This window comes from Ornithorhynchus anatinus, chromosome 20 (assembly GCF_004115215.2).
Source record: "Ornithorhynchus anatinus isolate Pmale09 chromosome 20, mOrnAna1.pri.v4, whole genome shotgun sequence".
NCBI lineage: Eukaryota > Metazoa > Chordata > Mammalia > Monotremata > Ornithorhynchidae > Ornithorhynchus > Ornithorhynchus anatinus.
In genome coordinates, this window is record NC_041747.1 from 24,358,326 (window position 1) to 24,377,880 (window position 19,555).

General features: G+C 41.1%; 1 protein-coding gene and 1 non-coding gene across 3 annotated transcripts in view; both read left to right on the forward strand.

Moving 5' to 3' along the window:
* SESN3 (sestrin 3) overlaps window positions 1-19,555 on the forward strand; it is a 70,382-nt gene that overhangs the window by 42,518 nt on the left and 8,309 nt on the right. Inside the window, exons 3-10 of one of the 2 annotated variants that reach the window (XM_029047941.2) lie at window positions 162-359; window positions 1,813-1,995; window positions 3,107-3,343; window positions 4,195-4,369; window positions 10,768-10,886; window positions 13,262-13,452; window positions 15,993-16,137; window positions 18,845-19,442. In XM_029047941.2, the coding sequence (XP_028903774.1) occupies window positions 162-359; window positions 1,813-1,995; window positions 3,107-3,343; window positions 4,195-4,369; window positions 10,768-10,886; window positions 13,262-13,452; window positions 15,993-16,137; window positions 18,845-18,877 (1,281 nt within the window). In that variant the 3' untranslated portion in view covers window positions 18,878-19,442. Of the gene's footprint in view, window positions 1-161; window positions 360-1,812; window positions 1,996-3,106; window positions 3,344-4,194; window positions 4,370-10,767; window positions 10,887-13,261; window positions 13,453-15,992; window positions 16,138-18,844; window positions 19,443-19,555 lie in introns of those variants that run through there. The other variant, XM_029047940.2, reaches the window with a different exon arrangement.
* Window positions 1,096-1,233, forward strand: LOC114805965. The gene has a single exon (XR_003754096.1). It is a non-coding gene; the product is annotated as a small nucleolar RNA SNORA7 (small nucleolar RNA).

Sequence of the window (19,555 nt, forward strand, 5' to 3'; positions counted from 1 at the left end):
ACGGCTATGTAGACTGTACTGTGTAGTTTGAAGGTGTCCATGCTCATTTACTCTTATAGCTGCATAATTTTATTGTTCCTCGTTGGTTAAAATTTATAGATGTGTAATAAAGGGCTCATTTGTTTTTCAATTCCTGCCTTTTTTTTTTTTTTTGCTTTAAGGTTGTCCAAGCAAACACGGCAGATGAACGTACCAACTTTCTTGTAGAAGAATACTCGACGACTGGTCGCCTGGACAACATCACTCAGGTTATGAGTTTACACACTCAGTACCTGGAGTCTTTCTTGCGCAGTCAATTTTACATGCTGCGCATGGATGGTCCCCTTCCTTTGCCCTACAGACACTACATTGCTATCATGGTATGTAGCCCTTTTAGACAGTCCCCTCTCTCTCCCTTGCTCTCATGACTCTTCCTCGCATCCTCTTCCCTCTGTCTCCCTCGTCCCATTTTTCTCCTTTCTTTCTCCCCTTCTCTCCTTGTCACCTGCTTCCAACTCCTGTCATCGTCCACCTAGCTAGAGAGAAGGTAGGATTTGAGAGGGGAAAGGGAGTTCCAGGAGAGTTGGACCTCAGGGCCAGCTGGAGGTTCTGGCCACCACTGCCTATATCTGCTGCACCCACAATGCAAAAGCATTGTGGAATGGAGAAGAAACCGTCTCATTCTCCAGAAGGTCTTTATAATCAGGCTGCAGCCATTATTGATCAACTGCTTCAACTCCTGGTTCACTGCTGTTCTCCCTTGAAGCACTGTGATCAATCAGAAGTGAGAGACTAAGGGACCCACCCCCACACACACACCACAGCCCCCTTCTTGTGTGTGCGCAAATAGAAGAAATCTGTGAGTTAATGGACTTCTACTCCATTGGTTTAAATAATTTTTCATTTAAAATCACAGTTTCAAATACCTTTGGATTAGTGCCAATTGCAGCAGCTAAAAGGCACGATTTCCTTTTTTGTTGCTTAAACATTAATAACTTATTCAGGCCATTCCAAAATAGCAGACGGGTTCCTTGGGGCTTTTTTGGAGAGCCATCCTTCACACTGCATACATATCATCATCTGAAATGAGGTATTGCCTAGTGTTAGTTTTATTTTCCCCTCTCCGAGTCGCACCTGGAGAGTTTCCAGGACTCTACCAGTTTTGGCTATGGGAGGGAGAGTCAAACAGAGGCCTGTCCATTCCATTCCTAGCTTGGATATTGGCTAGCGAGTGGAAGGCAATCTGCTACAAGTCAAAACTCACCCGTGCTGGGCAGCAGCGGCATGGGAGAGAGTCGAGGGCGGATACTCAAGTTTATTGCGCGGAAGGCGGCGATGGTAAACCACTTGTGTATTTTTACTAAGAAAACTGTAGGGATACACTATCAGAATGATTGCAGATGGGGAGTGGGGCGTTCTGGGAGAGATGTCCGTGGTGTCGCTATTGGTCGGAAATGACTCGACGACATAAGAGAAGACAATTGTTATTTTGCGTTGGTAGCAAATCATCAATTCAGTATCAATATCAATTCATTATCACAGCGCATGAAGCAGCTAGCATTATCATGGGCTCCCCTCTCCCACCAACAATTGTCTCCACACCAATTGATCTGAGGCTTCCATCTGACCACCGCGGGGAATAGGTTGCTTTCTGTGCTTAGCATTGATTGATTTGGGGGGAAAGTTGTTGGGAAACGAGAGAGCTGTCAGGTGAAATAGGTAACCAGAAGCTTGGGCTTTATCTCCACCAGAGGCTCAATCTCTGGAGGCAGTGAAATAAACAGGAAGATTTTTTTTCAATCTGTCCACTCTTTTTTTTTTTTTATCTTTTAGGCTGCAGCCAGACATCAGTGTTCTTACTTAATAAACATGCATGTTGATGAGTTTCTGAAGACTGGAGGGATTGCTGAGTGGTTGAATGGCTTGGAATATGTCCCACAGAGACTGAAGAATCTCAATGAAATAAATAAGCTGCTTGCTCACCGACCCTGGCTAATCACAAAAGAGCATATTCAGGTATTCTTGAGTCTTGGTCTAAATCAGCAGAAAGTCTCTCCTTTTCCAGAAGAATTGGTTTTCACCCAGAGCATTTTCCTCTTTTTTTTTTCCTAAAATACTTTTTAAATGCTTACTGTGTGCCAGACACGGTCCATGTCCCAAAAGGGTCTCACAGCCTTAATCCCCATTTTTACAGATGAGTTAACTGAGGCACAGACAAGTGAAGTGACTCAACCAAGGTCACACAGCAGACGGGCATCGGAGCCAGAATTAGAACCCAGGTCATTCTGACTCTCAGGCCTGTGCTCTCTCCACTAGACCACACTGCTTCGTATTAAAGTATCCCTAGAGCCTTCTGGTATTGGTGGGCGATCACAGAAGTCGAATTGGAATGTGGAGGACAGCTTTGAGAAGCAATTTTTGTTTTAAGATAACACACTTTGTCGATAATCAGCAATTCACATAAGGTAGCATCTAGTGATTGGTTTGAGGGCTTTTTTGCTCTTATGACTTCACCAGAAGAAGCAAATATAAAATGATTTTTGGAGTTCTGTGCAAATGTCCAACAGTAATGCAACATCTAACTGGAAATCCTAGATATATTATTTGGATCACTTCAGGCATTCCTAATTTGAGAAGAAAAATTATATCTCTTCAAGACCTCATGTTCGGAAATTCTCCCAATCACACAAAGCCCTGAGTTCTTACTTAAAAGTTACAGTACAAGTCCATTTCTTTGGCTTAGTTTTCTTACCTGAATAGTCTGCCCAATGGTTTCTTTATTTAAATTTAATTTGGGTTTAGTTTTGATATATTTTGCATTTATGTCTATGTAACTTTAGATGAGTTATACAAAAAAGTGTCCTGCAGAAAAAGGCTATGTAAGTGCAAGGTGATATTAATAAAACAAGTTTTACGAAGGTGACAGGGTGTAGTTTGAGGAAGAAAATTAGATCGTTTTTGGATCAAACCATTTTTTAAAAGTTCTCTTTTGGGGCCTGAAATGTGCCTTGGTTTTCAGTTTTTCTTCAAGGCATAACTTACTGAAGGGTGTTGGCTGTTCAAACCTGTTTGGAAAAATGAGTCCTTGTAACTTGACTTGTTCATTTACTCCATTTTCTCCTTTCAGAAACTTGTCAAAACTGGAGAGAATAATTGGTCTCTGCCTGAACTAGTGCATGCTGTTGTCCTTTTGGCACATTATCATGCCTTGGCAAGCTTTGTTTTTGGTAGCGGTATTAATCCAGAGAGAGATCCAGATACGTCTAATGGATTCAGGCTAATATCAGTCAACAACTTCTGTGTCTGCGATCTTGCCAATGACAACAACATTGAAAATGCATCCCTGACAAGCAGCAACTTTGGGGTGAGTGTTCCAAGATGAATTTTTTGTATTTTCTAGACCATATTTGGCTTGAGAAATCCTATACCGTATCTTGCTTCGATTTCATTATGACCTTCATTAAAAACGTATGGGAAGAGATTTCTAGCTCCTGCAGTTGTCTGAAATCTAGGAGACAGATTTAGGCATTTTTGAGCGCATACTGTGTGCAGAGCACTCTGCTGAGCACTTAGGAAAGTTCAGTACAACAGAGGTTGCAGACAGGTTCATTGCTCACATTGAGCCGACAGTCTAAAAATACACTTTGGCAGAGAAGCACCCCTAAGCTACAATACCCAGGTAATGAAACCAAAGTGTAAGACGGTTAACCAAGTCATCTGAAAAATTGGGTGGGTTTAGGTTGACACAATAGAATGAAACACTACGACTTTGGAAAGTGCATTTTGGTGGTTACAGGTTGTTTGAATCTCTGCTCAGAAGGGAGGAACACTTGGGAGATTTATTTAAATAGTGGTAGTTCTCTTTTGTGGAAATGCAGCAGCAGTTAGATTTGTGTAATGCTAAAAGGTGCCCTGGGCTTTCTCCAGACTAATCTTGGAAAATGGGAAATCTTGGCCAACCAGATTTTTATACAGAAGACAGTGAAATACAGAATGGCAGTGCTCGGATCATTTGGTTGTTTTTTGAATCGTGTGTTATTGTTTTCCATTTTCATACTTAATATTGAACCCATTACTGTTTTTCATTTCTGCATTTAATATTTCAACATGAATGTCACCCTTTTCGAAATGCTTGGATCAGCTGGCATTTTCTATTTTGAGAGGACTGGATAATGTGTTTGCTGGTGCAATTGACTTCCAAACCCTGTCTTGCAGTTTGTGGATTCGTTGAGCGAGCTCGAGGCTTTAATGGAAAGGATGAAGCGGCTTCAAGAAGAGAGGGAGGACGAAGAGGCCTCACAGGAAGAGATGGCCACTCGTTTTGAGAAGGAGAAGAAAGAAAGTCTTTTTGTGGTGTCTGGAAGTACCTTCCACTCATTTTCTCCAACAGGTGCTCCTTTTTAAAATGGAATCTCTTTCTCATCCTCATTCCGACCCAGAAGTCCTGCGGAATCCCTCTTGGGCTCCAGTTCTTCCTCAACTCTCATAAATGTGTCGACGTTCCTTAAATCTTCCCTCAGTATGGTTTGGGAGAAGATCTATCTCCCGTCTAACCCACCCACAGAACCCTTCTCCAGACTGCCTTTGCCATGCTTTAAATTCAGACCGTTGATGAATGATTCTTCCATTCTGTGCAATTGAAAGTTTTTAAATAAAAAGGGCTGACAGGATGAGGCGGAGGGGGCCCAGGTCCTGTGCAAGTGGCCAGCTGGGATGAGGAACGTGCTCCATTACGAGTTCTAGGAGAACAAACTGCCCTCCCAACATGTTCTTGTCAGTGAACCTCAGCACTGATCACGATAGTGGGATACCACTATTCTAGTAACTTTGAGTCTAGTCCAGATGATCTGTTCTTGTTAAGGAGCAGCATGGCTTAGGGAAAAGAGCACGGGCTTGGGAGTCAGTCAGAGGACTTGGGCTCTCATCTCGGCTCTAGGTTTTTTCTGCTGTGTGACTTTGGACAAGTCATTTAACGTCTCTGCATCTCAGTTTCCATATCTGTAAAGTGGGACTTAATGTCTGTTCTTCCTCCTACTGAAGACTGTGAACCCAATGTGGGACAGACTATCCAGCCTGATTAACTAACCCAGTGCTTAACAGTGCTTGGCATATAGTAAGGACTTAACAAATATCATGACAATAATAATAATTATTATAGTTAAGACCAGTTTGTTTCCCAACAGATGCATTGCTTATTCAAGATAAAAAAGAAAATTGTATTTATCCCATTTAGCATCTTCTTTCAAGAGAATTAGTTGTTGTTTTTAAAAGCAGTTAACATTTAATTTTTCAATGAACTCATTTAATAGATTATATCAATCAGTGGTATTTATTGAGCATTTACTATGTGCCGAGAACTGTACTAAATGCTTGGGAGAGTACAGTATGACACATTGTCAGACACATTTCCTGCCCAACTATAAGTATATTGAACAATAATGCAAGTTTTCTTGTAGTTCTTAAAACACCCTTCCACCAGTTGATCCCCCAAAAGGTGGGGCCATTGGTTTTTGCACATGGGCCTGATTATCCTAAAACTAACTGCCCCTGCTGAAGTCTATGAAGGACTATAGTAACCTTAATATAAAATGTTTGCTCTTCAGCCTGTGGGAGTGCTTCAGCTTAACAACCGGTTGCGAATCTCCAGAATACTCCACACTTCTTTTGTAATACATTTTCATTGGTCTTAGAGATCTCAAGCACGTTTGCTGCAGGGAGATACTAGGGTACTCAGCAGAAGCAATTTTATATGCATGTCCTGCTTGTGGTGGGATATAACTTTTTTGTGGTATTTACTAAGCCATTTACTGTGCACCAGGAACTGTTCTAAGCAGAGGGGTAGATACAAGCTAGTTAGGTTAGACCCAGTCCCTGTCCCACATGGGGCTCACAGTCTTAATCCCCATTTTACATAGATCACTGAGGCCCAGAGAAGCTAAGTGTCTTGCTTGAGGTCACACAGCTGACAAGTGGCAGAGCCAGCATTAGAACCTAGGTTCATTCATTCAGTCGTATTTATTGAGCACTTACTGTGTGCAGAACACTGTATTAATCACCTGAAAAGTTCTTCTGACTCCCAGGCTCTTGCTCTCTCCACTGGCCATGCTGCTTCTCTGCGTTTCCCTTCTTAAACATCGGTGTCTAAGCAGCACTTTTCCCTGTTGGTGAGGGACCAGAAAAGGTGCATTAAGGTATTGTCAGACACATTTCCTCTGCAAGAGATTCCACCCACAGATATGCTCTCACTAATGACATGGTGAGCACAAGATATTGTGTGACTAGAGCCAGCCCATCCAGGGCAAACAGAATAAAACCAGTGCAGAAGAAAAATAGTTTCCACAAACGATCGCAAGGCTGGAAATGCCCCATGACTGGATCTATATCATTGGAAGCTAGATTTCAATTTATACAACTCATCCTCTTCTAAATGCTTTGTCTTGCTTTGTCATTTTAAGGATTGGTCAGAAACAAGATCTTTGTGTTTGTAGCCTGCCTTAATAAAGGAAAAGCGGCCATAATATGTTTTTGAAAATCATGGCTGCCTCTGAAAAGTTACTACTTCAGGTTTTGGAAAGCTTTGCAGTCTTTAGAAACTAATGCCCAGTTTTCACAACCTCAGCCTGCCAATTTGACAGTCTCTCTTCCTCTCCTCCAAGTCATCATTAAGCATCTTTTCAAATTTTACTAATGTAACTCAGAAAAATGAACAGGATTTTAGGAAACACGTGAAGGTATTTCTCAGTGAAAGGGCAAACGATTCTGCCCTAACTGCTCTTTTACTCAAAGACAGTCATAGACAGTGAACACTGTAATGGATTTTTGTTAAAAACAGCCTATGCTCTTTGGCAACTGAAAGTCCTTCGTAAAATGTCATTTATCCTTCTCCCTTTCCATTTTTGACCAGACCATATAAAGGTAGTAATTGTGTTCGAAAACAACACTGTGAAAGATATTTCTCTATTTTGGAAAATCCGATGAGCATATCCCATTTATTGGTCTCTGGAGCCTAGCTGTACTTTCTTTCACTTCTGAGGATAATGATCTCATCCATTGGTGAGAGATGGTATTATACAACAGAGAGTTAAGCTCTCATCAGCTATTCCTGGAAACAAACCCAAGGTCTTTTCTAGTCTAAGGGAAGGTGCTGTATCTTCTTTGGAATTTTCCCTGGGAAGGATTTCAGGAGAACTTTTTCTTTTCTTCTTCTTCTTCCCAGTCCTGGTACTCATCTGGTAATTAGTTTTTATGACTTCAAGAAGATAAAACAAACTCTTTCATTCAATTGACTTACCTGGAGAAAAGTTCTATGGTTTGGCCAGCAGGCTCAGAGTTCTCCAGAAACCATTTAGCAGAAATAGCTTCTTTAAGGGCCATATATTATTCTCCCCTTTTAAAATCCTGTTTAACTCTCTATAGTCCAACAACTCCTAACTCAGTAACACAGTTGTGCTTTGTTTATTGAGATATTTGGGCCCCTCTTTCAGGAGCTGACTCCTGAATGATCTCAGAAGATTCCCAAGGTCTCCACAGAAGAGGAGTTGGACCCCTGAATGCCTCAGTTTTAAACTTGTCTCCATCCCCCTTAAATCAGTGGTGTTTATTGGGTGTTTACTGTGCAGATCACTGTACTTGGGAAAGTACAAGTATTTATATTATTGTCTGACTCCCCCTCTAGACTGTAAACTCTCTGTGGGCAGAGAATGTGTCTGTTTACTATTATATTGTACTCTCCTAAGAGTTTAGTACGATGGTCTGCACATGGTAAGCACTCAATAAATACGATTGACTGATGACATCAGAATAGGTAGGTGGAACAGGGGCTGTGCCTCATCTGATTATCTAGTATCTGCTCCAGTGCTTAGGACAGTGCTTGGCACACAGCAGCGGAGAAGCAGCGTGGCTCAGTGGAAAGAGCACGGGCTTTGGAGTCAGGGCTCATGAGTTCGAATCCCAGCTCTGCCACTTGTCGGCTGTGTGACTGTGGGCAAGTCACTTAACTTCTCTGTGCCTCAGTTCCCTCATCTGTAAAATGGGGATGAAAACTGTGAGCCCCACGTGGGACAACCTGATTCCCCTATGTCTACCCCAGTGCTTAGAACAGTGCTCGGCACATAGTAAGCGCTTAACAAATACCAACATTATTAAAAATACCAACACACAGTAACCGCTTAACTACCATCCCTATAATTGAACATTAGTGTGCTTCAAAAGTGATGATTAGACTGTAAGCCCGTCAGTGGGCAGGGATTGTCTCTATCTGTTGTCGAATTGTACATTCCAAGCGCTTAGTACAGTGCTCTGCACATAGCGCTTAACAAATACTAGGAATGAATATCATCCCTTCTACCTCTTGGGGGCAGAAGAATGCAGATTGGCCCTGGCTCTGAAGTCAGTGCCTTTTGTTTTGAAATGACCATCATTCAGGATAACCTTTTAAAACAAATTAAAAAAAAATCCGATTTTGATGCCATGCATATGAAGAGTTAACTACATTCCATTTGCATTTCCCCAGATAATTGTTAGTTCTCATTTCCTGACTTAAAATAGGTCGGAAAGATGATTTTCTCTTTGTGAAAAATAATTTGTTTGCAACAAGGTGTAAAATGCAAAGGAGATTCTCAGTGCAAAGGAAAGTTTTCAAAATTGATACATCACTTTTTGCTGATGTCATAATGCCCCATTGCCTCGAGCTTTGCGTAACTCTTTCAGTTAGACTTTATTAAACAGATTATAAATGCTATGCAAGATGCTTTTTGGTCAAATTATATTTTAATTGGCTAATAAGTCCAAGGAGAGAGAAACTGATTTTTTAAGGTGATAGCAATGGACATATGGCACTTTTTTTTTCAAGTGCATGTGGAAGTTAGCCAAAGATGAAAATCAAGGTCAAATTCAGTCAGCTATGCAGTAATCATCTCCTATATAGATAGCTGCACAATAAAGCCACCTGGTTATTCATTGGAGGGGAAAAGATAGATTCTAGATAGTAATGGAAAACCACAGCACATTTTTGGGGCTCCAGAGAGATGCTTAGGTATTGTTGTTCTCTGTGTAATTTCAGCTGAACTTCTTGTCTTCACAGTGTGTGACCGTAGTAATCATTTATGAGTGATGAGTTCTTTAGTTTAATTGCTTCTTAATTTTCACATGATAGAACAGTGCAAAAACAAAGATAAACTTCCATAAATGCAAAAGCATTCTGCACTGAAAGAATAATTTTTGCTAGCTTTTTGAAGACCATACTTTTTATCCTAGGATAGCATGTCAGATTTTTAAAAAAAATTTTTGTGTCCTAAAATAGTGTGCTTTTCCATGTTTACAGAGTGTCATGAGGAAGTACAGTGTCACTGTACTGGTATTTTTAGTGCATTTATTTTTATGGTACTTTAATATCAGTATTTTGCTATTTGTAAGAATCACAGGTTCCCAGGTCAAGAATGTCTCTCTCACGGTAGTGAAGATTTTTGATCTAGACTTTGAGTGGGTGTCTTGACGCTACCTAGTTATCTTTTCATTAATATCAAGTGTTTGTGTATTGGCATTTTAGCTGAAATGACTAGGATGTTAAGCTAGCTGTGTCTACTCCAGTCAAGCCTGATGGTCCTATTGAAAGCCAGATGATGAGGCAATAATACATCTTTATCAAGGAATAAAAGATTTCACTCAAATTTCCCAGACATTATTTCTGTTGGTTTATTTCTTTAGTTCCCCATAATCCTCTCACTAATTGGGGCTTTTAACATGTCGTTGTTAAAAATGAAGAAAATATGGTTACATAATTTGGTAGAATGTATGTCAGAAGATATTTATTCCTCTCCCACTTCCCCCCATTACTTAAATATGAGAAGTGTGTTGTTGGTCTTTTCACGTTATTTGGAATGTTTGAATATGAGGAAATAATTTGGTCCTTCTAATAGTCGTAATCAGTCAAAAGACAATATTTCAAGCAGAAGACAGAATAACTAAAGTTGACAGGGGCCCGACAAGATCCGTGTCCGGCAGAAGTACAGATCAGTCGTTTAAGGAAATTCAAAGGTGATATTTGTCAAAACTGTCAAACCTTCAAAAATCCGCTTGTATTTAAATATCGTGAGGATCATCGCTGCTCTCCTTACATTTTCTTGTCTGTCAGTCTCGGCGATTGCTGGTCCCATTCCTCATTAATGCATTTTTTTTTCTCCCTAGACCTTTTTATTTCTGGAAATATACTTTTACCATTCTCTTTATGTAGACACCCCTAGATGATATTCAGAGTGGTGCTTTTAATGTCTAGGCCTGCTAATTTTGGACAGCCTCAAAGATAGTTCTTCTTCCAAAAATGGAAGTAAAGCAGCTATTAGATCCCAGATGGTGTCTAAGACCTTAATACAGTGCCCTGCACACAGTAGGTGTTCAGTAAATGCCACTGATTGATGATTACACAGAATTTCAACTAAGGAACTTTTCTTCTGATTTAGGAAGGCAACCTATTAAATCCTTTATAAGGCTCCAGAAGGGAGTTGTGAAATGAAATGTGCTGTAAATCCATGTGGAAAAAGAGAGGTTCAAATCGAGTGAGGTTTGATTGTTGTAATTAATAATACTCCATTTCAAAAATCCAAGTTGAAGGTCACGGTTTTAGTCAAGTCTTTGGCCTTGAAACACAGGAAGCCCTAGGTACTTGATGAGAATTTAAAAACTGAAGTTAGTACTATAATTTTAGTTATGTGAATAAATTTTTGAAGTAGGGAAAATGCCTTTATTGCCTCCTTATCTAGACTCTGATGCTATCTTTTCCTGTGTCCTTAGTTTTTGATGATGACATAGTCTCAACATCTGATGTCTCCCGATACATTGAAGACCCCGATTTTGGATACAAAGACTTTGCCAGGCGAGGAGAAGAGCATTTGCCAACGTTCCGAGCTCAGGTACAAGATGGAATTTATTTAGGACATAGAACAAAAACTACTTTGATTTGGCCTAGAAGTAGCAATATTTTTTTGCCTTCAGCCAAGTTTAAAAAAAAACACAACTCAGGATCAGCGGGACCTAGCGAAAAGACCATGTTGAACCCCAGAGTCAAGGACCTGGGTTACAATATTGGCTCTGCCATTTGTCTGCTGTGTGACCTTGAGGAAGTCACTTGTCTTGTTTGGGTCTCAGCTGTTCACCTGTAAAATGGTAATTAAATCCTACTCCCAACCTACTTAAGTTGTGAGCCCTATATGGTATGGAGACTGAGTCCAACCTGATTACCGTTTTTCCACAGTGCTTGGTATATAGTAAGCACTTCAGATGCCATCATCAGTATTATCATTTTAAGTGGATATTAGGTTAGGCGTTACTACTTCCTGGCAAGCCCGCCAGGGTAGCCTCAGATACCAGAGCAATAATCCTGAAAGCCATAGAGTGACCCTTGGGGACCCCCATTTCCAAAGAAAAGCAGCAGCCGATTTCCCGATCCTTGCCGGTACCCGGTTTAGTTCATCAGGTGAATCTCATTTCACAGAAGTGGTCCCAGGCAGGGGTGTTAATAATGAAAATAATTGGGATATTTGTTAAGTGCTTACTATGTGCCAAGTACTGTACTAAGCACTGGGGTAGATATAAGATCATCAGGTCCCACATGGGGCTCTCAGTCTAAATAGAAAGGAGAACAGGTATTGAACCCTCATTTTGCAGATGAGGAAAACTGAGGTTCAAAGAAATTAACTGACTTGCCCAAGGTCACACAGCAGGTAGATGGTAGGGACAGGATTAGAACCAGGTCCTCAGACTCCATTATTCATTCATTCAGTCATTCAATCGTATTTATTGAGCACTTACTGTGTGCAGAGCACTGTACTAAGCGCTTGGAAAGTACAGTTTGGCAACAGATAGAGACAATCCATACCCAACAACAGCTCACAGTCTACAAGGGGGAAGAGTGCTTTTCTCTGAGGCCTAGTGGAGAGTGAACTTTGGTGAACCCCAGTTTAATGGGGTGGCTCAACAGTATTCCACTTGTCAGCATTGTTCTAAAAATGTGTCTTGACACTATCTTGACTCTCCCTCTCATTTACTCATTCTTTTCTAATGAACTCTGTTGTCAGTCAGCTACAGAAATATGGTCAAGACTTCCCCATAGAGTTCACAAAATAGGGTACGGCCAATAGCTTTATGCTACCAGGGAAGACATGTGAGTCTAAACTTCTTTGCGAAGAATTACATCTTGGGAGAAGCCACCCAGCCTGGCGGAAGAAACACAGCCCTGAGAGTCAGGAAATGTGGGCTCATTGAGGGCAGGGATTGTCACTGTTTACTGTTGTATTGTTCTTTCCCAAGCACTTAATACAGTGCTCTGCACCTAGTAAGTGCTTAATAAATATGATTGAATGAATGAAGGTCCACCCTTGACTGCTGTGTGGGTGACCTTAGGCAAGCTGTTTAAACTTCTTTGTGTTCCAGTTTCCTCGTGTAAAATGGAGATGAGATACTTGTTCCATGAGCACCATGTTGGATAGGGAATGCATCTGATAATAATGTTGGTATTTGTTAAGCGCTTACTATGTGCCGAGCACTGTTCTAAGCGCTGGGGTAGACATAGGGGAATCAGGTTGTCCCACGTGGGGCTCACAGTCTTAATCCCCATTTTACAGATGAGGGAACTGAGGCACAGAGAAGTTAAGTGACTTGCCCACAGTCACACAGCCGACAAGCGGCAGAGCTGGGATTCGAACTCATGAGCCCTGACTCCAAAGCCCATGCTCTTTCCACTGAGCCACGCTGCTTCTGATGTGATGCCACTGTATCTACCCAAGCACTTAGCACAGTACTTAACACACAATAAGAGCTTAACAAATACCACAATTATTATTATTATTAGCATCATTATTACTCCGTTCACAGTAAAAGAGAAGCAGATAAGGCTCAGGCCTAGCAGTCAAAAGGACCTGAGTTTTAATTTCGCCTCTGCCACTTGTCTGCTGTATGACCTTGGCCAAATCGCTAAAATGCTCTGTGCCTCAGTTACCTTATCTTAAAATGACGATTAAGATTGTGAGCTCCATGAGGGACAAGGGACTGTGTCCAACCTAATTAGCTCGTTATCTACCCCAATGCTTAGTTCAGTGCCTGGCACATAGTAAGCGCACAAAAAATGCATGCCAGTAAGCAACTGCATTGAAGCTTTTGATCTACTTGGTTTCTTCTAGGGAGATGACCTAATTGTTAGCAATAGACATTCATGAAAATGGCAGAAAAGGGAAATGGGAAATCAAGACGGTTTTTGTCTTATCAAGTGAAACATCTTCTGTTCATCTAGGATTACACTTGGGAAAATCACGGATTCTCCCTGGTGAACAGACTATACTCTGACATTGGCCATCTCCTTGATGAAAAGTTCAGGATGGTCTACAATCTCACTTACAACACTATGGCCACACATGAAGATGTGGATACCACAACGTTGAGAAGAGCTTTATTTAATTATGTTCACTGTATGTTTGGAATCAGGTATGTGATTTTGATTACACTTAGAGTTAGTTGTATAAATATCAGTCATCTTCATTCAATCCTAATTCAAGAGGCATGCAGAGAAGATAACACATTGTAGGTTCTTGACAGAAGCAACCCAAAGAAGCAGCCTGGCTTAAAAGATGGTATATGGGCCTGGGAGTCAGAAGGACTTGAGTTCTAATCCTGCCTGTGCCTCTTGTCTGCTGTGTGACTGTGGGCAAGTCCTTTAATGCCTCTGTGCCTCAGTTACCTCATCTGTAAATGGAGATTAAGACTGTGAATCCCATGTTGGACATGGACTATGTCCAACCTGACTGTTTTGTATGTATTGTATGCTTAGAACACTGTCTCTTACATGGTAAGTGCTTAACAAATATCATAAAAAAACCTTTGACCAGCATTATCAATGAGTAACAAAATGTCTCCATGTGAGTTTCACCTCCTCTTCTTGCCCCTTCCTGCCCTTCTGATGATAGTGTTGATGGACACAGAGAGGAGTGAAATGGATGAGCACGGGGGAAGGAATAATCCGCAGATTGGATTATTATCATCTGACACACTGGTACACTTCTGACTTCTGCCTCAATCAGTTCCTTCATGGTGGGTCTCAGTCCTGATATTCTCGATAGAAGACCCTCCACCAGCAGTTGATTCTAACATACTTTAATTCTCCCTGAAGTTTGGGGAGAGACAACTCAAGTTTAGGAAGCAAAAATTTCACAGGCCAGATTCCCTTTGCAGGAAAGTGGGAAAATCTAGCAAGTCACTCTCCCCGTCCTGGTCATACCCCAAGGAGATCCCGTTTCCCCTCTCAGTCCTAATCAGGAAAACTTCCTGGCCTTCTCGGGCAAAGTTGGTCCGTTTTTGTTGGAAAGCTACAAACTTGGGAGATGATAACCTCTCCCTGCCCCTGCCCTGAGTAATTTTATTATTTATTATTATTTTATTTGTCAGAGGTGACCCTCATGCCTAGTTGTGTTGAATCAATGTGTCAATGGGATTTATTGAGCACTTACTGTGTACAGGGCTGCTCTAAGCAGTTGGGAGAGTACAGTAGAACAGAGTTGGTAGACACGTTCCCTGCTCACAACGACTCCAGTCTAGAAGAAGATTACCATCAGGTCAAATAACTCCATCTTTTAGAGCAGAGCCCATTTATCCACACCTGGACCATATGGAAGAAGGAAAGATAATTTCGCATGGAAAGCTTTTCTGCACAAAGACTGTTTTGAAGTTCCCAAGCAGGTGCCTTAGAGACCACACATGCCTAGGTGTTTGCAGTTCTGATTCTGAGGCTTCTTAAGCGATGGGGTATTTCTATCGTAGAGCCTTTCTTAGAGCTAATTGAGGAAAAAGCTATTCCAGGTTCTTGCTATTAAGTTTGGAGAACCAAACAAAATTGTATTTGACTTTCTTGGGCAGGCACTCTCTCCCCCATCCTCCCCACCACTGCCAATTTTGCTCAATTGTCAGATAATTGGTTTTTAGCTGGAAGGGAAAGGGCTACAATTTCTGTCTGCTTCATCACTGAGTGAACGGATTTGATTTTTTTAAAGTGGCCATTCGTAAACTGATTGTCGTTCTGATGTTTGACTTATATGTGCCCAATTTGTCTTAGAGTTAGAAGAAGGGCACATTAAACCACAATTCATGCCTTTGATGCACCTTGGCATATTTTGTTGTGGAAGTGCTAAAGACTTTATGGAATGAAATTAGAATTCAGTCCATAATGGAGGCTCTGGTTTTATATAGTGTAACCTGACTCACTAAAACTCTGAAGAAATTGAAATTTGCCAGGTGGGTGGGAAAAATAAAATGCAACTCTCGATACTAAATTTGTTTTTTCCTCCAGATGACTTAAATTGAGTGCTGGTATTAAAGTCTAATATAAAGTATTCCAATTGGGGAAAACTGGGGAAAATGTATGAGAAAAGGAAAATTATGGAAACTGCATTTCTCTTCTTAGATGACAATAATAATAATAATTGTGGTATTTGTTAAGCATTTACTATATGCCAGGCACGGTACTAAGCTCTGGGGTGGATACAATGTAATTGGGTTGGATACAGTCCCTGTCCCACACTGGATTCAAAGTCTTAATCCCCATTTTACAGATGAGGTATCTGAGGCACAGAGAAGTGAAGTGACTTGCTCCAGGACACACAAACAAGTGGGGGAGCCGGAATTAGAACCCAGGTCCTTCTGACGCCCAGGCCTGCGCTCTATCCACTAGGCCATGCTGTTTCTTGTTACCTGTTGTCAGCGACGCTAGACATGTGGAAATACTAGAAAGAAGTTTCTTAAAGGGAAAGTGAACTAGTAACATTTACATTTAGGCCCCATCATCAGTGTCTTCTGACGTTAAACATTGTAGCTCCCTCTAGACTGTAAGCTCATTGCGGGCAGGGGATGTTTTGTTTATGGTATGGAATATGTCTTTTGTTATATTGTACTCTCCCAAGCTTTAATACAGTGCTCTCTGCACACAGGAAGCACTTAATAAATATGATTGATCGATTGATATCATTTTTGCTTAGGTATGATGACTATGATTATGGAGAAGTTAATCAGTTACTTGAACGAAGCTTGAAGGTTTACATTAAAACAGTGACCTGCTACCCTGAGAGAACTACCAAGCGCATGTATGATAGTTACTGGCGACAGTTCAAACACTCAGAAAAGGTAAGTGTTCTATAACAAAACATGTTCAGCCAAAGCCCCCTGTGCTGGGCATCCAGGAGGAGAGGAGAGGGGTCATGGGTGTGGGGGATGAAAGAGCAAGACGGTTGTTGCGTATTTGAGAGACAGATGGGGGTGAAAGTTCAAAAGAGGAGGGGAAGAATCTAAAAAGGGGTGGTGGAGGTCATGCATGCAGAGAAGGATAGAAGTGTCACATCAGGAAAAAGATGCAGTGCGGGTCGTGTATCAGATTTTTTACTTACCTCTGAAAAGATGGATATGGAGCCCTCAAATTGGGAAATTGTAATATTTTTTGCATGTAAATCCTCCTCCGTCCTACTTAGACTGTGAAGCCTCAAGTGGGACAGAGGCTGTGTCCAACCTGATTATCTTGTATCTACCCCAGGGCTTAGTACAGGGCTTGTCACATAGTAATCCCTTAACAATAATAATATTGTCATTATTCATTGCATAATTATTCATTACTGTCATTATTATGTATTCTCTGAAACCTTCACTCAGCCAGTGGCCTTTATAAACCCCGACTCTGGGCAGAACACTGTCCTATGAGCTAGGTAGCGTAAGTTAAAGGGAACAGACCTTAAGTACTTAGAAGTGAAGAGTTAAAAAGGAGCACTCTCTTAACTCCTAATGTGATTCAGCCAGATTAGTAATCATAATTGATCTGGTGGACATTTTATTTACAACTTTGAGGCTGTGAAAGAGGAGAAGTGATTTAGAGGAGCGTGCTTTCCCCTAGTCAAACCCATTTCTAAAACTCTGCACTTAGCGGGTACTAAAATATTTCCTTGGTATCGACGAAGTCCTTAGGAAAGACCACTGTATTCAGAGTCCTGCTGAGCAAAGCCAGCTTTTCGAAGGACTTAACCAAGACACTTCTTTAGAGTGGGCTGACGCGCGCTGCATTTCCATATTTTGTAGAAGAGAAAATCCATAGGAAGAAATCAGGATTTATCTGGGATCCAGGGTCAGCCTGAAAACAGAAGGTTTTCAGTGGGCTGGAGAGAGCAGCGCTGAATGCCAGTGACCCTAGGAGTCTCCCATTACTGCTTTCAGCAATCGCCCTAAGAGCCTCTTGGCAGAAAATGTCATTTCAGACAAGAGGAGTTTAACAAAAGGAAAGAAATTAGGGATTTAAGTATTTAGCAAAGAAAAGAAAACGTGAAGTCTCACCTCAAGGCAGTGTATGAAATTGACTCGGGAAAGAAAATCTAGGCCCTCACCTAGGTAACAAGCTGATAAATTAAGTCATGCTAACCTCAAATTATTCTCATTATGATAAATCACAGCTGTTCAAGGGAAGAAAATGTCCTGAAAATTTCAAAAAGAAAAAGGAAACAATTGTGCAGGACAGTGGACATATTGTACTTGAGCCAAGGTGGTTTTAGAGCGGTAGCCTGTAAGCTCTTTGTGGCCCGGGAGTATGTCTACCAACTCTATTGTATTGTACTTTCCCAAGATTTTAGTACAGTGCTCTGCACACAGTAAGCAATCAGTCATATTTATTGAGTGGTTATTGTCCATAGACCACTGTATTAAGTGCTGGGGAGAATACAGTATACCAATAAATCAGCTGGTAGACACATTCCTGTCCACAAAGAGCTTACAATCTAGAAAGCAAGACAGACATTAATATAAATAAATTACAGATATGAACATAAGTGCTATGGAGCTAAGGGAGGGGTCACTAAAAGGAGCAAATCAGAGCCTTGCAGAAGGGAGAAGGGAATAAATACTGCTGATTGATTTAGAAGACACATTTAAGTACTTCCATGTTGGGGGCCAGTTTTTCAAAACAATAAAAACAATTTTGAGTTGGCGTGAAGATTTTTGAATGAGGACAACTTCAGGACAGCCATTCAAAGGTTTGAGAGTTTTCTCAAATGCCCCAACGTTTTGTCTCTCAGTGGATTCGGGGTGGTGGTGAATGTAGTCTTGGATCCAAGTAATAAATTAACCAAGTGAGCAACACTCCTCCTTAAAGGCCAAACAACTTTTGCAACGTTTATGGATCTGTAAATATGCCAGTGGAATATTGTAAAACATTGCATCATGGAAACTTTTCATTCAGATTCAATGTAAGAGCACAGTGTATAGAATCTGCCAGTTTTTAAATGTAAACTGTAATGAGTCAAGGGACGTCTACCCAAAGGCTGCTTTTCAACAATCCAGGAGGGCTCTCTTTACGTGGGATTCACTTTGAAGTAATCTGTCGAGAATTTGCTAACATTTAGTTCAGTCATATTTATTGAGTGCCTACTGTGTGCAAAGCACTGTACTATGTTCTTGGGAGAGTACAGTATAACAATAAACAAACACAGTCCCTTCCCACAGTTCACTCTGAACATAGTTTTTGAAGAAACCAGCCAGAGAAAATGACTGCTACAGAAAAAGAGACAAAAAGAAGACTAATTAATAATAATACTTGTGGTACCTGTTAAGCACTTAAACTGTATCATGCGTTGGTCTAAGTGCTGGGGGAGATACAAGTCAATAAGGTCAGACGCTGTCCCCGTCCCACGTCAGGGCTCACAGTCTAAGTAAGAGGAAGATCGATATTGAATCCCCATTTTCAGATGAGTATGCTGAGGTACAATGACTTACCTATGGTCACCCAGCAGGCAAGTAGCAGGGTCAGGATTAGAACCCAATTCCTCTGATTCCCTGACCCCGTTGCTTCCAATTGAAGGTAACAGTGAAGAGAGAGCTGCAGAGCAAGTAGAGGAAAGCAGGGCAAGGATAAGAAGTCAGAAGATATTATCTTGAATTTTCAGACTTCAGCCAACTGGCAACTCCCCCCAGCTTGATGAGTAGCAAGAGTAAAGACTTTGGCATGAGATCAAAATTCTGAATTTCTACAATTTGGATTTCTTTTTTTTTTTTTTTTTACTGATTCAGATTCACTTATTGTTCTTCTCCCTTACCCACTCTTCCAGCTGAAATAAAGAAATTTTTATGAAATTGGCCATGAGACTTCTTTAGCTGCACAGTAAGAACATAGGAAAGCTATTCTGGGTCAAACCAAGGACACATCCCACCCAGTATTATTTGTCCAACGGGAAGGATGCTGGGAGGACCCAGTTTGATGGTGCCCTGTTTGACATCTATCCTCATGTTTCATAATTACTTTCTAAATCGTGCTATGCTGGCTGCCCTGAAATCTCTAACACTTATTTTCATTCTTTTGGACCTAAATTAGATAAACTAAGATTTTTGTTCTTCACTTTGTGCCATTATAACAGTAATAATTATGGTATTCAAGTGTTTACTATGTGCCAGGCACTGTACGAAGCACTGAGACCAGCAAATCAGGTTGGACACAGTCCCTGTCCGGCATAGGGCTCACAGTCTTAATCCCCATTTTACAGATGAGGGAACTGAGGCACAGAGAAGTGAAGTG